Source organism: Tenrec ecaudatus, chromosome 4 (genome assembly GCF_050624435.1).
Source record: "Tenrec ecaudatus isolate mTenEca1 chromosome 4, mTenEca1.hap1, whole genome shotgun sequence".
Taxonomy (NCBI): domain Eukaryota; kingdom Metazoa; phylum Chordata; class Mammalia; order Afrosoricida; family Tenrecidae; genus Tenrec; species Tenrec ecaudatus.
This window is the reverse complement of record NC_134533.1, coordinates 55,418,289-55,438,796: the sequence shown is the minus strand read 5'-3', so window position 1 is coordinate 55,438,796 and position 20,508 is coordinate 55,418,289. Positions and strand designations below refer to the sequence as shown.

The window sequence follows — 20,508 nt, the reverse complement described above, 5'->3', positions numbered from 1 at the left end:
CAAATTGTGTTCCTGTTAATTGTTCTTTGGGCTCCGATCCATGCCTCTTGAAGCTTGTTTTGGGAAGAACAGCAACCAAAAGCAGCTGAAGAGTTAAGATCTGTAGGGTGGAAGGAGTACGGTTCCCCAATGAGATTTTCCTAGGACAGCCATTGCTTCCCTAAAGAAATGACAGGTGCCCAGTGAGGGCATGGAATAAAACAATCAAACGTAAATAGTTGGCACAACCTTCCTGGTGTATGTTTTTTATTTAACCAATGGAGTTTACAATTTTCCTAAAGCACCTTTATAATACACACCTGGGGGTTCCTGTGTTCATCAAAAAAAATCTATCAAGATGAAACTTTGGAGATCCAAAAAGGTGATCTTAACTTTCTTAGCTGTCTTCTCTGCCTTGTTTATAGTTGGCCCAGCAGATCCCCTCAGAATCCACTGCTTTGATTGGACAGTTTATTATGGCACCTTCAGGAGACTGAGACAAGAGGATGACTGACAGACTTGTTTGCAGTCATCTTCAGATGGCAGGGATTTGTTTAAACGTGCTTTGTTCAGAATAAAGCCTTGCATGTATGACCTTGAGCCCTAGAAGTAATATTATTTACCTATCCTCATGTGTATACGGGTATATGATGTGTGTATATATATGTATATGTGTGTATATATATATATATATATATATATATATATATATATATATATAAAACAAGACTTTCTACTCCCATAAAAGGTTACAGGTGTGAAACCCACAGAGGCATTTCTGTCCTGTCTTATAGCGTCACTATGGGTCTGAATCGACATGATGGCAGTTTGGCTTTGTGTGTGTGTGTGTGTGTGTGCGCGCGCGCGAGAGTCAGCGTCAACTCAATGGCAGGGAGTTTGGTTTTAAATATATGTGTGTGTACATATACATACATTTCATTTTGTTAACTGCACCTGAGTTGATTGTGACGCGTGGAACCCCATGTGTACAGGGTAGAAATGGCTCAGAGGGTCTCAAGCCTGAATTTTCAGACACAGATTCATTCCTCTGCCCCACTGTCCTTCAAAGCACCTCTAGGTGAGTTTGAATTGCCAGCTCATCCTTGTGGTTAGCTGTCCAGAGCTTAACCATTTCTACCGTCCAGCAACATGAGCTTGTATTGGACAGCAAGTGCAGCTTTGGGTTCAGTTGTGAAGGTTTTTGTTTCCGTTTTGTGCGGTGTAGTCCGCAGTGAGGGCTTCAATCCACACCAGAAGTGCTTCCGACCTCTTCGCTTTTAGCAAGCAAGGTCGTGTCATCTGCATGATGCAGGTCATTAATGAGTCTCCCTCTAATCCTGACGCTGCATCCTGACACTCGGTACACATTCTGTTTGCTCAAAGTCTAATATGTGTCCGGCCAGGAGTGTCCTGAGTGAGTGAGATGTGGTCTCTGGACCTGCAGAGCTGATGACTAATTGATGTGCTCCCTTCAGTTCCTACCCTTCAAAACATTTCAATATAAATGGTCTGATTCAAAGCCCGTAGATTTGAACATGGTATTATTCAGCCTCCTGAAAAGGCAGAACCGAGAATCACACGAGTCTCAGACTCAAAGGAAATGATGCCATGAACCCATCTGATGTGCTGAATCAAAGGCAGCCATTGGATGGGGCATAAAAGTCAGCTGCAGACTTTATTGCAAGCCATCTCCAGTGATTCTGGGAGCCCTGACAGCGGAGTTGTGAAAGCAGTCAGTTGCTAACCATGAGATTGACAGTTCAAACCTGACCGTTTCCTACTGATTGCTCTGTAGGAAAATATATATCAGAATCTGCTTCTCTGAAGATGGACAGCTTTGGAAACACTCTAGAATGAGTCCGTGCTGGCCTGTCGGGTCACCGTGAGTCAGAATCAACTTGGCGGCAGAGGAGACTCTTCCACCTTATCCTAGGGTGCTTTAAAAATTCATGGGAAAATCCCCCTTTAATTTCATTTTTCATGAACTTTTTGAAGCACCCTCATACACTCTTTATCTGTGGGTGTGAGTCACCTCACCTACTCCAGGGGGCAATCTTCTCTGACTCACTTGTTTCTCCTCTTGGCCCAGGACAAGGCCTGACACTCGGTAAGCATTCTTGGAGGGTTTGCTGAGCAGCATGCTGGACTGGGGAGCAGGGCTGGGGTTGGTCCAGGGCTTGGGTGACTTTAGCTCGTTGTGTGTTCAGATTGGCCTACCACTGAGCATGGGTCAGGGATGAGGGAAGGACACGGGGTCATGCTCAACTGGGTCAAGGAGCAGGGTATTGCCTCTTATCTTCATCCGAGAGGAGACTGCTGTCAGTGCTGTTGAAATCGCACCAATTTCTGGTGACCTGTGGATAACACAATGAAAATGAGCCATCTTCAGGATGGCCGTGACCCTGATGGGTTTTGATGGACTGCATTTTGGAAATAAGCCGACCAGGCCTTTTCTTTTGAGTCCGTCTGAGTGAGGAAGCTCCACTGAGCACTGACCATAGTGGGTGAACCTGCCAGTATTTGAAATACACCTGGCGTAGCGCCCAGGTGGTAGGAGGTGAAATCAGGAAGACTGAATTCCCTGGGACATTTCCCCATTCAGGACCCTGTAGCTCTTTAGCAATGGCCTTGGTCGGTGCTGGAGGAGAAAGAAGACAGAGGCCCACACAGACCCCAGAAGTTTCTTGCGTTGACAATCAGGCTCCTTTCTGTTTCTGGGCCCAGAGTAGCCCCCCTTCCCTTCCCTGGGCCCACAGGAAGCGAGGCCCATTTTCCAGGGCCCATTAGTCAAATGCCTGGCCCAGATCCAGTCCTGTCAGGGCGGCCTGGCTGCTGTTGGTTCCCTTTTCTGAAGTACATCCAGGTGAGTTTTACTGCGGACAGTTCCCCAGGCGCTTGTTTGCACATCCATCTCCTCCAAGTCGGAGACTGCCAAAGGCTTTGGGAGCTAATGGACCTCACAGCTCCCGAGAGCCATTTAACAGAGGGACACACAACTCAATGCTGATAATTAGTCAAGGGAAATGTGGTCCCCAGAGAGGCTCCGGAGCTGAGAGGCAGGAAGGGCAGAGGGAGAGGAGCCTCAGGTTTTGTGAGTGTGGGGGACACTGCCACAGGCCTCTCCTCACTTTCTCTCTCCGTGGTCCTTCCTAGTCCCAGCCCTACCTCCCACCCTAAGCAGGGAAGGGCTCCATGGCACTTGGCAGTAGGGTCCCCAGACAGTGTCCTGACTCCTCTTGACCAGGTACTGCCAAATGCATCCCCCCTCCCCTTTCCTTTGAGCAAGTTTCATCCACTGAGACTTGATGGAGCCTGGGGTCTGAGAGCAGGTGTGGCTTTGCAGGAGGTTGTGGCATATCATTTTCAAGTCCACGGCCTTTGAACCAGACCACTCAGATGGAAATGCTTTGAGGTGTGTGAACTGAACGAAGCAAGTCAGTCAATTGTTCTGCAGTTGTAATATCCTTATCTGTGTAGTGGGGTCAACTTGAGATGGTTATTGAACAGATGAAGTGATATAATGCTACAGTAGCCCTTCCATTGGTATTTGTCCCATGGTCAACTCGGGATAAACATAAACTATTGTTACTCCGAGAGCATTAGTGGTGGGGGGTAGAATTCACCTTCCATGTGGGAGACCCAGCCTCACCCAATAGCCAAATTACCTGATGCGAGGCCACCACCTGGCTCTCCATCGTGGATGAAACATGGCTGTGATGAAATAATGTCTCCATGAGACGAGAGAACTTTTCATTTTTTTCCAGGCAGGTTCAGATTTGGGGCGGATTTTGGTTTTGTCCCTTCCCTCTTTTTTTTTTTTCTTTTTTACTGGTGTTTTATCTTGGACTATCACTCAGCCCTCAGCCCTGGCTCTCATCCTTTCTTGATCGATATCTTTCCCTTCCTCCGTCTTCTCCTTTCAAACCCATAGCCTCCTCTCCAGCCCATGGGCAGGGGTATGGAAAAGCCCAGGCCCGAGATTCGAATTGCTCTCCTATCTGGAGCCTAGGGGTGGGGAAGGGGCGGCAGGAGAAAGAGGGTGGTGCTCCCAGCCCTCCAGCACTGAGGAAGAGGGGAGCTCTTAGGACCTTACCTCTGACCCCCTCCTCCCAGGATTTGGGCCACTTCTGGATGGGGCAGTGATTTCCAGAGAATGTAAGAACTACAAAGCAAATTTCTATTAAGTTTTGTGTCTCCAAAAAAAAGGCTGTGATGCTAACAGGTTTCAGCGGAGCTTCCAGACTATGACGGACAAGGCATTGCGGCTTTGTGAGCCACTGCCCCAAATTAACGAATGAAAACCCTGTGCATGGCAATGGTCTGATCTTCAACTGGCCACCTGGCTGGCACCAGACCAGTCAGTATTCCCTCCCGTTGTGCAAAGTCACAGCTCAATTGGACAGCAGCTAACAACAACAGCAACCACAATGATTCCAGCATCAGATCTAAGTGGGGCAGAGCTGGGAGGCTGCAGTCTTCCTCTGCCTCTCAGGTCTCAGGGGCACAGGTTCTGAGTTGCGCAGAGAGAGGGAAGCATCCTTTTAGGTTTTCTTGTGAAAGGGAGGGGTGTTGAGCTCAGGATGCTGTGACATGCCAGGGAGTGAACCAACATTTCCTGAGTATCTCTTTTAGACCAACCATGGCCGGCTTTATATACTTTGATCCCTTAACCCTGCATCATCAGTGGATAAGGAAGCCGCTCAGAGAGGCTAAGTGGCTAATGCCAAAGCTTATAGCAAGAACTAGACAGGGCTCGGGCTCGGGTGAGCATTCATTCAGCTCTAAGTGAGTATTCATTCTACGTTTTGTGTGGTGGATGATTGAGGCTTAGCTCCCCAACACTGGCCTTGATGCTTTCTCCCCAAGAAGCAATGAGAGGTCATTGAGCTCTGCTGCAGTCAAAGGCCAGACCTCCAAAAGCGAGGCCTAGCATCCCTCTGCTAGCACTCTCTGGCTGTCCCTGACTCCATCCACACTGAGTCTTGGGCTACTTTGGAAATTCAGGCCTGGGTTGGTGTTGGGGGCGGGGAGACTTGAGCATAATAAGCAGCCCCGCCTCTCTCTGTCTGCAGGTGGATGGTGTTCTGTGCTTGGCCGACATCCTGACCGACAATAGCCACTCAGAGGCCACTCGGGCTGAGGCTGCAGCTGTGGTTGCCCAGGTGACCTCTCCACACCTGCCCTTCGCACAACATCTCAGCAGCTTTCTGGAAAGCATGGAGGAGATCGTGACAGCCCTCATCAGTGAGTTATCTAGTGGGAGGAAGGGGACAACTGAGTGAGAGGACCAGGTCAGGGTTGTCATCAGGAAGGGCCACGAAGGGCTCCTTAGTGCACCCGCAACCTCTCCAACCTACAGAGATGATCACACGAGATGCGATCCCACCATTCAAGCCACGTCATCCGTCTGAAGAGTTCTATTGTCAGGAATCTCCTAACACAATACGTGCCCTGAGCAGTACCTTGCATGGTAGTCAGGTTGAGATTCCTTGGCCTTCCACAGTGGCGTCGGGACAGGTCAGGAACGGCATCTGATATTTTGAAGTTCTGACCCTTCTCCAGACAGGTTTTACCCTTGAAACCTCGCGTTTACTGCACCCGATGAGTCTGACGACAAAGACTGAGGCAAAAGGCTTTGCAGAGAGCACCAGCTCAGCACCAGCTTCTTGCTGCCTGAAATCTCTTCGTGGAGCCGTGAGAGCTCTGACGACACATTTTCTATTGAGACATAGGTACTCCTGGCTGAGTGGCCGTACCTCGATATCTAGAATATGCGGTTCCTCCCATTTTTCCTCTATAAACCCTCAGAAATGACAAGGGCTAGCTGGATAACAATACTCAGGGGGCTTGTTTTGCAAACCACTTCCTTCCCTTTAAAGTGCTGCTGGTGATCTGTGTTTCTGCTTCAAGCCCGTCTCTGATTCTGACTCTAATGGAAATTATCAGTCAGGTCTTGGATTCACCAAACCAAGCCTGGGAGAAGTGGAATAACTTAAACTGAGGGGCAGCCTGAAACACTGAAGCAGAAGCCAAACACCCAGGATTGGCTCCTGACTTCTCATTAACCTATTCAACAGACAGCTGCTGAGCAGCAACTTGGTGCAGGGATTATGTAAGACGCTGATACTCGCCCTGGAAAGCTCGCTTGACCATCTTCCTATTATATTGAACAAGGGGTTGGGATCCTTCTCTCTAAGGGTCTTTCTGGCTCCAGATTTTTAAGATCTGCAAGTATTTTTGTACATAGGCCCCAACCCCAAATCCATTTGCCATCAAATGGCTGAGTTCTGTCACTCTGATAGTGACACTCATGGGCCGAGCTGGGGGAAGTCAATTTGTTATCAGTCACATTTACTCAAAATTATGAAAACACAGCTGCCAATAGTTGGACGTGTTGGGTTGGGTGGGGGTGGGAGTGGGGGACTCACGAGGCATAAAGTTCAATGCCCACTCTTTACAAGAGAAGAAACCTACGTCTACAGAGGTAGGTAGGGCTACACAGGTACTTCCTCTAGTACAGGTGATGGTGCTAAGGCTGATTGATGGTTGGGGCCGTGACGCAAATGCCTACAAGAACTACAGGTGAAACAAATTAGCTGGAAAGGGCACAGATGAGAGATAGAAAGAAAGGGCTTGGATCCTATGTCGAATTGAGAAGGGTATGTATGCATTGGCTGAAGTGAGCGGCAGCCAATTCCAGTGGGTGATTTTCATACAGGAAAGGCCCTGAATTTTACCCATGGGACCAATGTCTTAAATTTCTAGAAAAATATTCCAATTTAGAAATGTTGAAAAATACTAATGCAAACTAAAGTATATAGTTACACCAACAAGTTTTTCCCTCGTGCTACATTCCCATTCCTACTGTGGTCATGCTAGACTACTTCTGGAGGGGAACTCTCCTTCCATAGTTAATCCTGAAGAAGATGCCTGGTGGAGTCCACTCAGACTCAGCAGTCTTCTGTTCTTTGGAGGGAAATGGCCCTCCAATTTCCTGCCATTCCCTGGAAACCTTTACAAATGAGTCACGGGAATCCTTAATGTAATCATCTTTACACACGCCAGGTGACTCAGACTAGCGTTCAAATAAATGCAGCCGGATTAAAAGGCATTTAGGTGGTTGTGTTAACAACTGCTGTGTAGGCAGCAATGGCCCTTCTGCGTGGGAATGAAAGAGCGTGCGGGGACTTAGACAAAAGAATTCAGCAAAATGGGCCAGAGTCTCATCGTCTCACCTGAATCTTGACTCAGGAGAGGCGGTCTGGAATGGATTGGCAAACCTTGGTGATTCTCCAAAAGTCAGCTCGTTGAGCCGATATTGGGCAAGAGAATCACAGAGTTCCCTGGCTAATCTATTATCTGAGTCTTGGGTGGTTAGATCAAGCTTCTGAGTTGTTTAATGGCTATATCCAGTCGGTAGGGCATACAGCTGCTCGGAGGCAGACATCGTCCTCCTGGTAGGATTGAAACCTAGCTCTGTCTACGGGGCCATCATTGGGGATGAGTAAAAGGTCTAGAGCCATGGGACAGCTTGGAAAGAACTAGAGAAAGAATAGAGACTTTGGGGTTGCACCGAGTTTAATTCTGTGGTCCAACCATGACTTAGTGCCCATAGCCACTGAGTAAAGCACTTAAGATTTGAATCTCCAATTCCTTCACGGAACACAGTGATAGAAATTGGACAGCTGAGAATTCCATGCCTTAATGAGGTAAAAGTATATTGCAGTACCTGGTGCAGAGTCAACGTGGAATAAATCGTAGCTGCTGCTTCTCCGAGTCTCCGCCTCCGTTGTTGTAGTGAAGACAATCATCTTTTATTGGGGGCCGCTCAGACTTTAAATGGGGTCACAATGCCAGGGACACTGGAGGCATTTAACTAATGTCATGCTCTGCCCCTCTCTAGGCAGGGACCAGTAACTGCATGTGCTGTAGGGCAGTTACATGTGCTGTAGATCTGGGCAGTTAGCTCAACAGTCAAACCTGCACAGTGCACTCTGTCTAGAGACAAGAGCTGGGGACCAGAAGAGAATATAGTTCAATTACCAGTCACAAATCCAGTGACACTCGTCTGTCTCTGGAAGCATCTTCCTCCCCTAGGGCTATTTTCCTGGAGCGTGGCATCTCTCCCTGCTGCTTTGTAGAGCTATAGTCAGTTGGAGGGACCTGAGAGCGTCTTGCTATTTGGTGAAGATCAAGCTCAGGATCAGACGTCCTTTGGAAGGAGGCTAGGGGGCAACACTGTGGGCAGAACCCCTTTGTGCGCCCTCCTGGCCCCAGTGTCCATTGCAGGTGACGGGCTCATGGGAGAACATGTTGTAAAATGAAGAGCTGAGGGGAGGGCTGCTCCTCCTAAATGACCCTCCATACAATTACCGACTTAAGTGGATGAATCTGGCTCATCTTGGCTATGGCCACGGAGCAGAGAGAAAGACCTTGACATTCAGGTTCTTGCAGCCAGATTTTTATCCTGAGACCAAAAGGAAGCCTGAAAACTCTACTAGAGAGGCAGCGAGAGAGGCAGTCTCGGTCTCAACATCAGCCTCTTTCTTGTAGGAGCATTTTAGTGCATGTCATAGAGACGAGAAGGCGAATTAGGAACTCATTCTTACCCCAGGGCCTTTGCATATGCTGAGTCTGTGGCCTAGAACTTAGTTCCGGGAAAATTCTCAGGACTGATCCCTTGACTTCCTTAACACCTCAGCAGCCAAGTCCCATTCTTTGGTAGATTTTCCCTCAGGTTGTAATGGGCTTCTAGTAATTCCCATTTTAGCACTTACATTTTTCACTTGCGTTTATCAGATTTTGTGATTATTTCTGTCAAATTTGTAAACATTAAAAAAATGTCTTTCTCTCACCCAGCACTACAATGCAAACTCCAGAAAAATCAGGCCTGATCTCTGTGTCCTCCGTGCTGTTAAAGATCTCACCGCAGAGCCCGGCACACAGTGTTCTCTCAGTCAGTACCAGGAGGCTTCAAAAAGTTGTTGGGAAAATGGAGTTGAGAGATAATGGACTTCTGTCCAGACCTCTAAGGGATAGTTAGAAATCTCACGAAACAAAACAATACAGCAAAAAGGCACCAACCAAACAAACGGTCAATTGCCACAGAATCGATTCTGCTTCACATGTGTCAGAGTTCACAGGGTTTCCAGTGACTGCTTTTTCGGAAGGAGCTCATTGGCTTTCCTTACAAGGCACCTCTGGGTGGACTTGAATGGAAAAGCCTGTGATTAGCGGCTGACCTTGACTGTTGGCTCATGGTTTCCAATCCCAGCTGTGCCACGTATGTTGATAGACACATTGCCCTCTCCAGTTCCGACTTTGCTTAACAGAAACCGGACTGTGATGACACTCTCACAGCTCTGGGGACGCCCAGTGAGATGACTGCTATGGAAACATGTTGCAGTGTTGAAGCTTTCCCCCTCTCTTTGCCCACTCAGAACTGTGCCAAGAGGCCTCTTCTGGGGAAGTCTTCCTGCTGGCCTCGGCAGCCCTTGCCAACATCACCTTCTTTGACACCATGGCCTGTGAGATGCTCCTGCAACTGAATGCCATCCGAGTCCTCTTGGAAGCCTGCAGCGACAAGCAGAGAGTGGACACACCTTATACTCGGGACCAGGTGAGAAGCTCGACAGAGACTAGGACTTGTCATCATGGAGACAGTGGTCAGTAGCCAGGGCTTAGGTCAGGGGAAGGGAGTGGTGTTAGGCTGGGTGGACTGGAGAAACAAATCTAGGGACATCCATCTAGGTATGACAGAGAGCTTTAGATCAAGAAGTGCTTAAATATCAAGAAAGCATCCCAGCCCAGTCCCACCCAAGTCCTCAAGTCCAATGCTGGTCCATAAGTCCCTCTTCGGACTCACAAAGCCACCTGCAAATGATGCAGGGTGCAGGGAGATCACGGGCTGGTGGGTGCAGAGTTGTGTGGATCCAACGGTGGTGGAAACATGGCAGGGCACTGGCAACTTTTCCGGTGGTCACCAGGGTCCCAGCGAGCAGAAAGGCAGAATGGTAGAGACAGGGGAGGTTCCCAGAGAGAAGGCGCCATCAGGCTGTGACCTGATTGACAGGTTGGATACCACCCCGACACTTTTAAATATCTTCAAGTCGACATATGGTTATCTAACTACCATAGGAGGCGAGGAAGATGGCATATCCTGCCAGCACATGGTCAGCCCCATTTGTTCCTTCCTCTGGTACACCGAGCTTTGCATTCTGCATGAAGGTAAAGACGTGGTCTCAGCATCCCTCACCACCTAGCAGGGTCTCTGAGGTCTTCCCTCCTTTTCCTGTCCCAACTATTAGCAGAGCCTTCCTGTATCTCCATTCCGCCGACACGCCCATCCTAGGTCTCCGGACCTCCACTGCAGGTCTGCATCCAGAGAGGTTTGTGCCCTCTAACAGTGCATCTTGTAGTGAGTGACTTCTCTTCTGCGTTGTCACAGAAGCCCAGCTTGGAGCAGAACCTTGAACACCTGTAAGGTTTTATTTTGGGGGAAGGAACTTTACTACTAAAAAATGTTTGCAAACATCGAACGAAGGACTTATTTTAATCATTTTATTGGGGGCTCATATAACTGTTATCACAATCAACACATCCATCCATTGTGTCAAACACATTTGTACATTTGTTGCCCTCATCATTCTCAAAACATCTGCTTTCTACTCAGCTCCTCATTTTTACCCCTCCCTCTCAGCTCCCCCTCCCTCATGAACCCTTGATAATTTATAAATTACTATTATTTTGTGATGTTTTACACTGTCTGACCTCTCTCTTTACCCACTTTTCTGTTGTCCATCTCCCAGGGAGGAGGTTATATGTAGGTCCTTGTAATTGGTTCCCCCTTTCTACTTCACCTTTCCTCCACCCTCCCAGTATCACCAATCTCAGCACTGGTCCTGAAGGGATCACCAGTCCTAGATTCCCTGTGTTTCCAGTTCCTATCTGTACCAGTGTGTACATCCTCTGGTTCAGCAGGATTTTAAAGGTAGAATTGGGGTCGTGATAGTGGTGGTGGTGGGGAAACATTTAAGAACTAGAGGAAAGTTGTATGTTTCATCATTGCTACATTGCACCTTCACTGGCTCATCTCCTCCCTGTGACCCTTCTGTGAGGAGATGTCCAATTGCCTACAGATGGGCTTTGGGTCCCCAATCTGCTCTTCTCCTCATTCACAATGATTTGATTTTTGTTCTTTGATGCCTGATCTTTTCAACACCTCATGATCACATAGGCTGGTGTGCTTCTTCCTTGTGGGCTTGGTTGCTTCTAAGCTAGATGACTGCTTGTTTATCTTCTAGTTTTTAAGACCCTAGACACTATATCTTTTGATAGCTGGGCTCCATCAGCTTTCTTCACCACATTTGCTTATACACCCACTTCATCCTCAGCGATTGTGTCGGGAAGGTGAACATCATGAAATGCCAGTTTAATAGAACAAAGTGTTCTTGCATTGAGGGAGTACTTGAGTGGAGGCCCAGTGTCCATCTGCTACCTTAATACTAAACCTATAAATATACGCGCATAGATATATTTCCCCATCCTTATATATAAATATATTTACACATGTACATGTCTTTATTTAGACCCCTGTAAATGCCCTTTGCCTCCGAGTTCTTTCCTCTATTTCTTTTTACTTTCCTCTTGTCCCACTATCATGCCAAATGAAGGACTTTTAAAGGACTTTTCAGCTTTGATGCTCTGGGATTTTACCCAACTTATATCTGTTTCACTTGGTCTCCCCTTCTACACTAACAGGTAGGTCTTAGATCTCTATGTATTCCACCAGTTCAAAAACTCCCAGCGCCCCCAGTCAGCTCACCTCTGTCTGGAGCTGAGCCCCCTGCACCCCGTTTCTTCTGGTCTTGTTGCCTAGCTGCCACAACCATGAGCTCCCATTCCCACTGTAGCACCACTGACTAAGAAGCCTTCCTCACTGCTCCAGCCCTCTGGGACCATCTTTTCCTTAAAGTCCACAGGTCACTATCCAGTGTTTATTTCCCTCGTGGTATTTATTCTCCTCTAATTGTTTCATATTCATGTTTCATTTTCCCCGGAGGATGTGGTCCCTGTGCTGTCCTTGTTGCCTGCTACCGTCAAGTCAACCCTAAACTCACGGTGATCCCATGCACAATGGGACTGGACTGTTGTGATCTGATCCATAGGGTTTTCCTGGCTGATTTTCAGAAGTAGATCACCAGGCCTTTCTTCCTATTTGAAGTCTGGAAGCTCCAGCAAAATCTGTTCAGCTGCATAGCAACAGGCAAGTCTCCACTGACAGATGGGTGGTGACTGTCCAAGAGGTGCCTCGGTTGAGAATTGTACCCGGGTATCTTGCATAGAGGACAAGAATGAGGTGAGCCGGGCTTTGAAGCTTCTCTGCTATGAATAACCATGCTGTTTTTGACCATTCACTATCCCCATCTGTAAAACGAGGTGGGACAATAGATGCTTCCCCAAATTAAAAAGAATTAAACTAACAAGCACAAACTCGTGGGGCCGTTGCTGGCAGATAAATGCAGGCACTCTTGAGAGCGCCTTGACTGATGGTGACCTCCTGTGTGTCAGTGGAACTGCACTCCAAAGGGCCTTATGAGGTACCTCTGGGATGGTGTACATTGCTGACCTTTATTTCCTTATTTTCCCAGCAGATGAGAGTGTTAACCACTTGTAGCACCCTTGGGACTCTCCCTGCAACATAGAAACGGTGGAAGCCACTGGTCATGTGATAACCGTTGGCCTTTGAAAGTGTGGCGCACAGCCCTGATTGGGGGGGGGGGGCTCCCTGCAGGGGAGCTCCATCATCGGTAAAAGGGTTTGGTCTCTCTCAGCTTGAGTATCGTGTGCAGAAACCCTCTTCTCATCAGGAGGTATGTCTGGCCTCTCCTGGAAGCCTAACTGATTCCTAGGAAGGCATAGGGAGAGGACGGGGGTCCAGGTCTGTGCTTGTGGGGCTGCTCTCCTGCCCCCCATCACCCAATCTGAGCCAGGAATGTCCCATGCCCCTCTGTCTTCAAGGTGGCGTCACCTTCTGCCCTGGCGTGGAGCGACCACTTAGCCGGTGAGAGCACACCCATTAAAGAAACAAATGGCCCTCTCCTGTGGCAGAGGGGGGACGAAGGTGATCAGAGGGCTCTCCATAATGAAGACACAGAAGATTAATTAGGCTCTGAAGTGCTTGCCGCCCCCAGAAATACTTAAGAGATTAAATGCCCCATGAGGCTTCCGGTAATGAATCTGCCAGGGACGCCAACACTGCACAGAGGCTCTTGGACTTGGTTCTACACTTTGTCCACCTCTGCTTGGACATCTTGGCGAGATCCTCTCCTTCATCCCAGAAGGCTGCGTCCACTTTATTTGTCCAACAGATGCACCCACAGCCGTGCCTGGGCTGTGAGGGCAGGCTTGGGACCTCTCCATTCCTTGCCCCCTTCCTTACCCCAGTGCAACCAGTGCAGCTTCAGGTAAGAGGAGCGTGTCTGTAGCTACCTATCGTCAGGCACTGAGAAAACTCCCTGCTTAAAAGCCATCTCTGGGGCCAAGGGTTCTCCTCCCCAGCATCTGTTTCCCAAGGGCCGTGGTGCCCAGGGAAATGCAGATCTCTCACTAGACAAGGGAGGTTGGGACCAGGACGGCCCACAGGTGTACTGGGTCATCTCAGCCCTGCTCATCAGGCAGGGACAACCTAGGGTGAGAGGCCCCACCCCCCTCATTCTGGCTAACTCCTCCCAGGATCTTTCCTGGCTGTGACTTCTGATAACCTTCATACATTCCTTGCTTTTACAGAAGTGGAGGGTGCCCGTGGACATTTTCCTGGGAAGCCTATTGTTTGGCGTTTAGAATATCTGGATGTTTGGCAGTTAGGACACCTGGGACCTCACCATGATCACTGTTTATCAAGAGCCCTTTATAGGAGGAGCAAGGGCAGTTACCAGGGAGAGTCATTTTGACTCCCATCTCCAAAGACCTCCAGATACAAAATTCAACTCTAGTCATGGCTACCATCTATGACACAGTAGAAACTGGACAGGCCGTCTGGCGTTCAGACAGACCCGAATTGAAGTGCAGCGCTGCCATCTCCTTGCTGTGCGACTTTGAACAAATTGCTTCACGTCTCTAAGCTGCAATTTCCTCTTCTGTGCCATGGGGACAGTCCTGTGTCGCCCTCCCTCATGGTGTCCTTGCAATGCTGACATGGTTCACTGTCCCTAAAGTACTCAGAAGCCAAGTGGATCCTCAATAACCAAATCTCCACATCTTTCTCCATGGAGGGGTGACTGGTCTACAGCTGCTCTACTTCGGGACAGCAGCCTACAGTTTCTCCACGGAGTCACCAGGGCTCCTTGCTGATGAATGCTTATGCCAATGATTAAGGACCCAGGTGATACAAACTGTATCACCTCTTCCATTCCTCTAGTGGTCATGGGTTGGGCTGTGAGCTGGAAGATCAGCAGTTTGAAACCACCAGCCGCTCCCTGGGAGAAAGACGAGGCTTTTGACTTCTGCAAAGAGTTTGAAACACGCAGGGCAGTTAGACTCTGTCCTATGGGGTCACTCTGAGTCCACATTGACTCAATGGCAGTGACTTTGGTTTTTGGAGTAGCCAAAGCTTGATCCTTGGAACTCCTGTGTAGGCACCTCAGAAGACAGGCCTGGCCATCTGTTTCCAAAAGGTGAGAGGGGTGAGTCTGGGGGGCAGGTCTACTCTGCACAGATGGGAGCGCCACAAGCAGCGGTACTCTCCATAGCCACCAATGACAATGGTGTATGCAAGACACGCTGTTTGGTGAGGTTTGGAGAAACAGAAAGTCACAAGACCCCACCCTGGCCAGCCTAGACCCCTCCCCACAGGCCAGAAGCAGTGCGACAGAGCCCAAGCCAGCACTCCCATGCTCTCCGTGTGTGCGGGCTCACTGCGAGTTGGAATCCACTGGCTGGCAGCGAAAAACAACAACACTACAGAGCAGGGCCGCCTCTGGAAGGGTGCTGGGCCTTGCCAGAGATCCCTGTGACCGACAGCTTAGAGCAGTGATTCTCAACCTGTGGGTCATGATCCATTTGGGGGTTGAATGACCCTTTCACAGGGGTCGCCCGATTCATCACAGTAGCAAAATGACAGTGATGAAGTAGCAACAAAAATAATGTTATGGTTGGGGGGGGTTGGTCACCACAACATGAGGACTGTATGAAAGGGTGGCGGCATTAGGAAGGTTGAGAACTACTGCCCTAGAGGCTGAATGTGGGTTTGCTTGCGGCTCTCAGAGCTACCAGTGAACTTCACTGCTCCAGCTCTTGGAGAGCCGAACAAAGCGATAACCAAAGCCTAGATACTGTCTGGCAATTAGCAAAGAGTGTTGACGATAGTCGTGGAAACATTGGCTTTGTTTTGGTCCTAATTAAAGTTCATCATGAGAGCAACTTTTGATTATATAGATGTTCGATTTACGGTGTTGGGAGTTCTATTAGGGTACACAGCTCTGTGTGGTCCTTCTGGGAAGTCATCATCTGTCTTTGTGCTGGAAAGTCTCGGTGATATTTAACAATACAGCAAATGAAAGGCTACATGGGCAGCGTCAGAGTGTGGTCAGGGAGGAGTGCTGAGACATGGCTGTGGGCATAAGGCAGGGCTGGGGGCACACTGTGGGACTGGTGCATGGACACCTGCTTTGGGCCAGGTCAGGGTACTCTTTTCCCTCTGCTGGCATGCCTGCTGACATCAAGAGGCTCTGCCGGGTTTCAGGAACCACGTGTGTCCTTGGAGCATCCTTGTAACATGGGAGGCCCCAGCTAGCTCTTCTGGTCTTCAGACTTGGCTGTGATGTCTCATTTTCCTGAAGGGGTCTGTCTTTGGGTGGCCAGAGGAGCACTGGTTTCAAGATGCTACAGAAAGAAATAAGCAGAGTTTGTTGGCTTCACCTGCTTAGAAGGGCCCCCCTTGCTCCGAGATTTTGCCTCCCTTTGGGAAGGAGCTCACATCACGAGTGACGGACTTTGTAAGCAACCAGGTGCATCGACTCACACTTTGGATGTAATGTTTCAAGGCCCAGATACTTGCAGATGCTGCTCCCTAGTTAGTCCCATGTCCTTAGCTGCTACCCAGTCAGTCCCCAACTCATGGGCTTCTCTGTGCAACAGAATGAGACTCTGCCTGGCCCTGAGACATCCCAATGATTGGCTGTGGGTAGTATCAGTGTGATTCCCTGGGCTGATTCGTGCCAGTAGCTTCTGTGCAGGAGGTCCGCTGGTTGGGAATTGGACTGAAATACTGCTTAGAAGGTGGGAATCCTACCACCGAACCCAAATCTTTTGGGTGCTTGACAAAGCTCATTAGATGCTCATAACAGTCTTAGGAAGGATCTTCTTTCTACCTCATGTGGTAGGTTGAACAACGGTCTTCCAAAGATGCGCATACCCTAATCCCTGAACCCTGTAGAACGTAGGTTCTCAAACATCCCAGTCAGGAAAACATAAAGTACACAGCCGCACCTGGGCAATGAAAAACGAGTGTGTTTTAGCCCAGGATCCAGGATGCAGTCCACATGCCTGCTTCTGCAGTACTTCTGGATCGGTTCCGTGTTCACTGACCCAGAGATGGTGTCAGCCATGTTGGGAAACACTGTTTACAGAATGCTACCTTACCTGGCCAAAAGGACTGGGCCTATTGGATTAGGTTGCAGGTTTTGAGATGGGAAGGTTATGCTGGTGGGCCACAAAGTAACCACAGAGGCTCTTGTAAGAGGGAGACAGGAGGGGCAGAGGAGGAGATGTGACGATGTCGGCAGAAGTCACGGCGATGCGGTGCCATCAAGAGAGGAATGCCAACAGCCTCGCCAAACCAGACAAGGCAAGGCCATGCATTTCCCCCGAGGACTTCCAGAGGGGAGCACAATCCTGCCAACACGGGACGGTAGCTTCATTGGGCCCATTTCAGACGTGGGATTTTTTCAGACCCACAAGTGTTTGTGTGTATTGCTTCAAGCCACTAAGTTGTAGTGGTCATTTGTTACACAGGCAACAGGAAACAGACACATACTAATAAATTCACAGAGCGATCAAGTAGCAAGACCAAAGTCACAGGGCAAAGAGGTGCTAGAGCTCGGTTTGGGCCCTGCACTAACCATGTGCTAGGCCACTCCACACAGCCTCGCACCTGGTGTCCTCCTTTGTCACCCAATAACTAGAGGGGAGCAGTGCCTACTCGCTCAGGGGGGATAAGCCTTGACCGAAAATCATCAGACGGAGTGAACTACCTGGGCCAGGGGAGCCTGTCTCCTCAGCTCCTACCGTCCATCCCCGGACAGTGTTTTCCTCTAGCATCTGACCAGGGTGGTGCGAAAGGATATCATTGCTAACTGAGTTTGGAGGTTCAAGGCCACCCAGAGGAGTCTCAGAAGAAAGCTTGGCGATGTCCTCTGAGAGCCCTGGGAACTGCAGTCCTCCTCTGATATGCTCTGGGTTACCATGAAACAAATTTACTCAATGGTCACTGTAATGCAGAGCAGGGGGTGGGCATATCTGACCTCTTCTGGCTTCCTTGTTGCCACGAGGCCTGAGTCAGACAAAGCCCCCATGATCCAGCCTTCTTTACCTATTCGGACACCAACCATGCTTCCCACACCACTGCCATCCGTGTTAGATTCCATAATTCATTGCAATGGCCACACAGAACTCCCAGCTCTCACCCTTTATGGGGTTTATTAGGGAAGCTAGTAGGTGACCACAAGTCAGGATCAGCGAACAGTAAGGATACAGTTATTGGCCTCCTTGGCCAGCAATGAAGCCTCTCTTCAGTTTTTAGCCTCTCAGCCTCGTGGTAGCCAAGTATCTCTCTGGTTCTTAGTCTCTCAGCTACATGGTCCCTTGGCTTTTGCCTCCATGGTTCAGGAAGCCATCTGGCCTGTCACTCTGTCCCACAGGTCCATAGTCTTGGGCTAGATAGGAAGACAGTGTCTCATGGTTGTCTCAGTGCTGAGCCTCCGAGTCTCCGTGCCACAGGCTGGGAGGCTGCATCTGGCCTCGGCGGCCTCTTTCGCTTGAGAAAGGGGTCTTGAATGTGCCCTTCAGAGGTCTTGGAGGTTTCTCTTCTCTATTGCTGCTTCAAAGAGAGCTCAGCCTTACAGCCAAGGGTTAGGAAGAAAAACTGACCAATCCCCTCTGTTAGTGTTACCCCCCCTCCTCCCCGCCTGTTTGCTTGTTGTTGTTAGGTGCCATTATTGTTGTCAGGTCCCCATAGCAACCCCCTGCACAACAGAGCGAAACACTGCCCAGTCCTGCGCCATCCTCACAGTTGTTCCTGTGTCTGAATCCATTGCTGCGGCCACCGTGTCCGCCCATGTCATCGAGGGTCTTCTTTTTTGCGGCCCCTCTGCTTTAGCAAACATCACGCCCTTCTCCATGGACCGGTCACTCCGGAAATTTTGTCCAAAGTATGTAAGATGAAGCCTGGACATCTTTGCCCCCAAGGGGTATTCTGGCCTTACTTTTTCTAAGACAGATCAGCTTGTCCTTTTAGCAGTCCCTGGTACTGCCAATGTTCTTCTCCAAGCCCACAATTCAAATCCAAATGCATAGACTCTTCTATAGTCTTCCTCATCCATTGACCAACTTTCACATGCATACGATGTGATGGAGAATACTCTGGTTTAGATTGGGCACACCTTAGTCCCCAATCCTTACCTCACCTTTTGATATATTGACTGCTGCTTCCATGAGCACTGATTGTGGATTCAACCTTTTCTCCATTTATCATGATGTTACCTAGTGGTCCAGATGTGAGGATTTGGGCCTTCCTTATATTGAGTTGTGATCCATACTGAAGCCTACGACCCTTGATCTTCATCAGCACGTGCTCCAAGCCCTCGCATTCAGCAAGCAAGGTGATGGCATTTGCATACCATAGTCTTTAGATAAGCCTTCCTCCAGGCCTGATGCCACACTCTTCTTCATCGGAGCCATTTTCTCGGATGATTTTCTCAGGATCTATGAGGGGGACCCCGCCCCAAACTGGAGTTGTCATGGGAAGCTCGGAGCTTTTGTAGTGCACATTTTTCACACTAGGTGAGCGTCGAGCAACTCACTCTGAGTTAGTGCACCCAGTGTCATCACCTGGGAAGGTCCTCTCTGGACACAGACAATTTAAGAGATCAGCATGCTGCTGTGAAATTTTGTTTCCTGCTTGGAGAAAAATGCTGCAGACACTGTTGTGATGTTGAACACAGCTTCCAAGGCAGTGTTATAGGAGAAACACAAGTGTACGAGTGGTTTTCTCATTTCAAAAAAGGTGAAATGTCGGTGTGATAAACTTCATTCTGGATGGTCGTCAGATGAACATATTGAGTCATAGTGAATTTGGAGTTCATTCCACCAAGTCAGACTGTTAATAAAGATTTCTGTTTAGAGGTTCTGAAAAGATTGTGTAACAGTGTGTGACAAAAAAGGCCTGATTTGGGGCAGAAGGAGAACTGGTTTTGCCACCACAACAATGTACCTGCTCATGCAGCCATCTCAGTGCACCAGTTTTGGGCAGAAAACAGCATGCCTCTCTTGCCCTCCACACCTTACTCATCCTGCCTCGCTCCCTGTGACTTCCTTTGTTCTGTGAATGAAGAGGGACATGGAAGGACAGCTAACTGATGATGTAGAAGAGGTGAAGAAAAAAATGAGAGAGGTGCTGTCAGCCATCCAAACTGATAAGTTTGAAAAATGTTTCCAAGAATGAAATTGCAGATTTGACAAATATATTAAGTGCAATGGAGAGTACTTTGAAGATGATATGGTTGTTTTGCCAAAAAAAATTTAAATACATAGCTTTGAAAAAAGATGATGGGGTTTTTCCTTGGGGGGTTGTACCTTTTCGTAGATTGAACAAGTATGGTGAAAGGATACAACCCTGGGTGCACACCTTTCCTGGTTTTAAACTATGCAGGATTCCCTTGATCTGTTCACACGACTGCCTCTTGATAGATTCACAAGTTCTAAATGAGCACATGAAGTGTTCTGGAATTCCCATTCTTCTCAAGGTCATCCACAGTTTATTATGGTTCACACGGTCGAATGCCTTTGCACAGTGAATAGAACACAAGTCAACATCTTTCTGGCTTTCTCTGCCTTGAGCCAAGATGCATCTGACATCTGCAATGATACCCTTGTTCCATGTCCTCTTTTGAATCCGGCCAGAACTTCTGGCAGCTTTCTGTCAATATACTGCCGCAACCTTTGGTGACGATCTAAAACAAAATCTTACTTGTGTGCGATCTTAATGATATCAAGCCATAGTTTGAGCATTCTGTTGGGTCACTTTTCTTTGGCCTGGGTACAAATAGGGATCAATTTCCAGTCAGTTGGCCAGGTAGCTGTCTTCCAAATTTCCTGGCATAGACGCGTGATTGATGTCCATTGCACTTAATACATTTGTCAAATCTGCAATTTCATTCTTGGAAACATTTTTCAAACTCATCAGTTTGGATGGCTGCCAGCACCTTCCTCATTTCTTCTTCTTCACGTCGTCTGCATCACCGACTCTGCAGT

At 48.6% G+C, this 20,508-nt stretch overlaps 1 protein-coding gene across 1 annotated transcript in view; it reads left to right on the top strand.

Annotated features, from left to right (window-relative positions):
- Positions 1–20,508, top strand: part of INSC (INSC spindle orientation adaptor protein) — a 143,942-nt gene that overhangs the window by 108,939 nt on the left and 14,495 nt on the right. The window contains exons 7-8 of the mRNA XM_075548434.1: positions 5,052–5,223; positions 9,420–9,598. Of these exons, the coding sequence (XP_075404549.1) occupies positions 5,052–5,223; positions 9,420–9,598 (351 nt within the window). The remainder of the gene's footprint in view (positions 1–5,051; positions 5,224–9,419; positions 9,599–20,508) is intronic.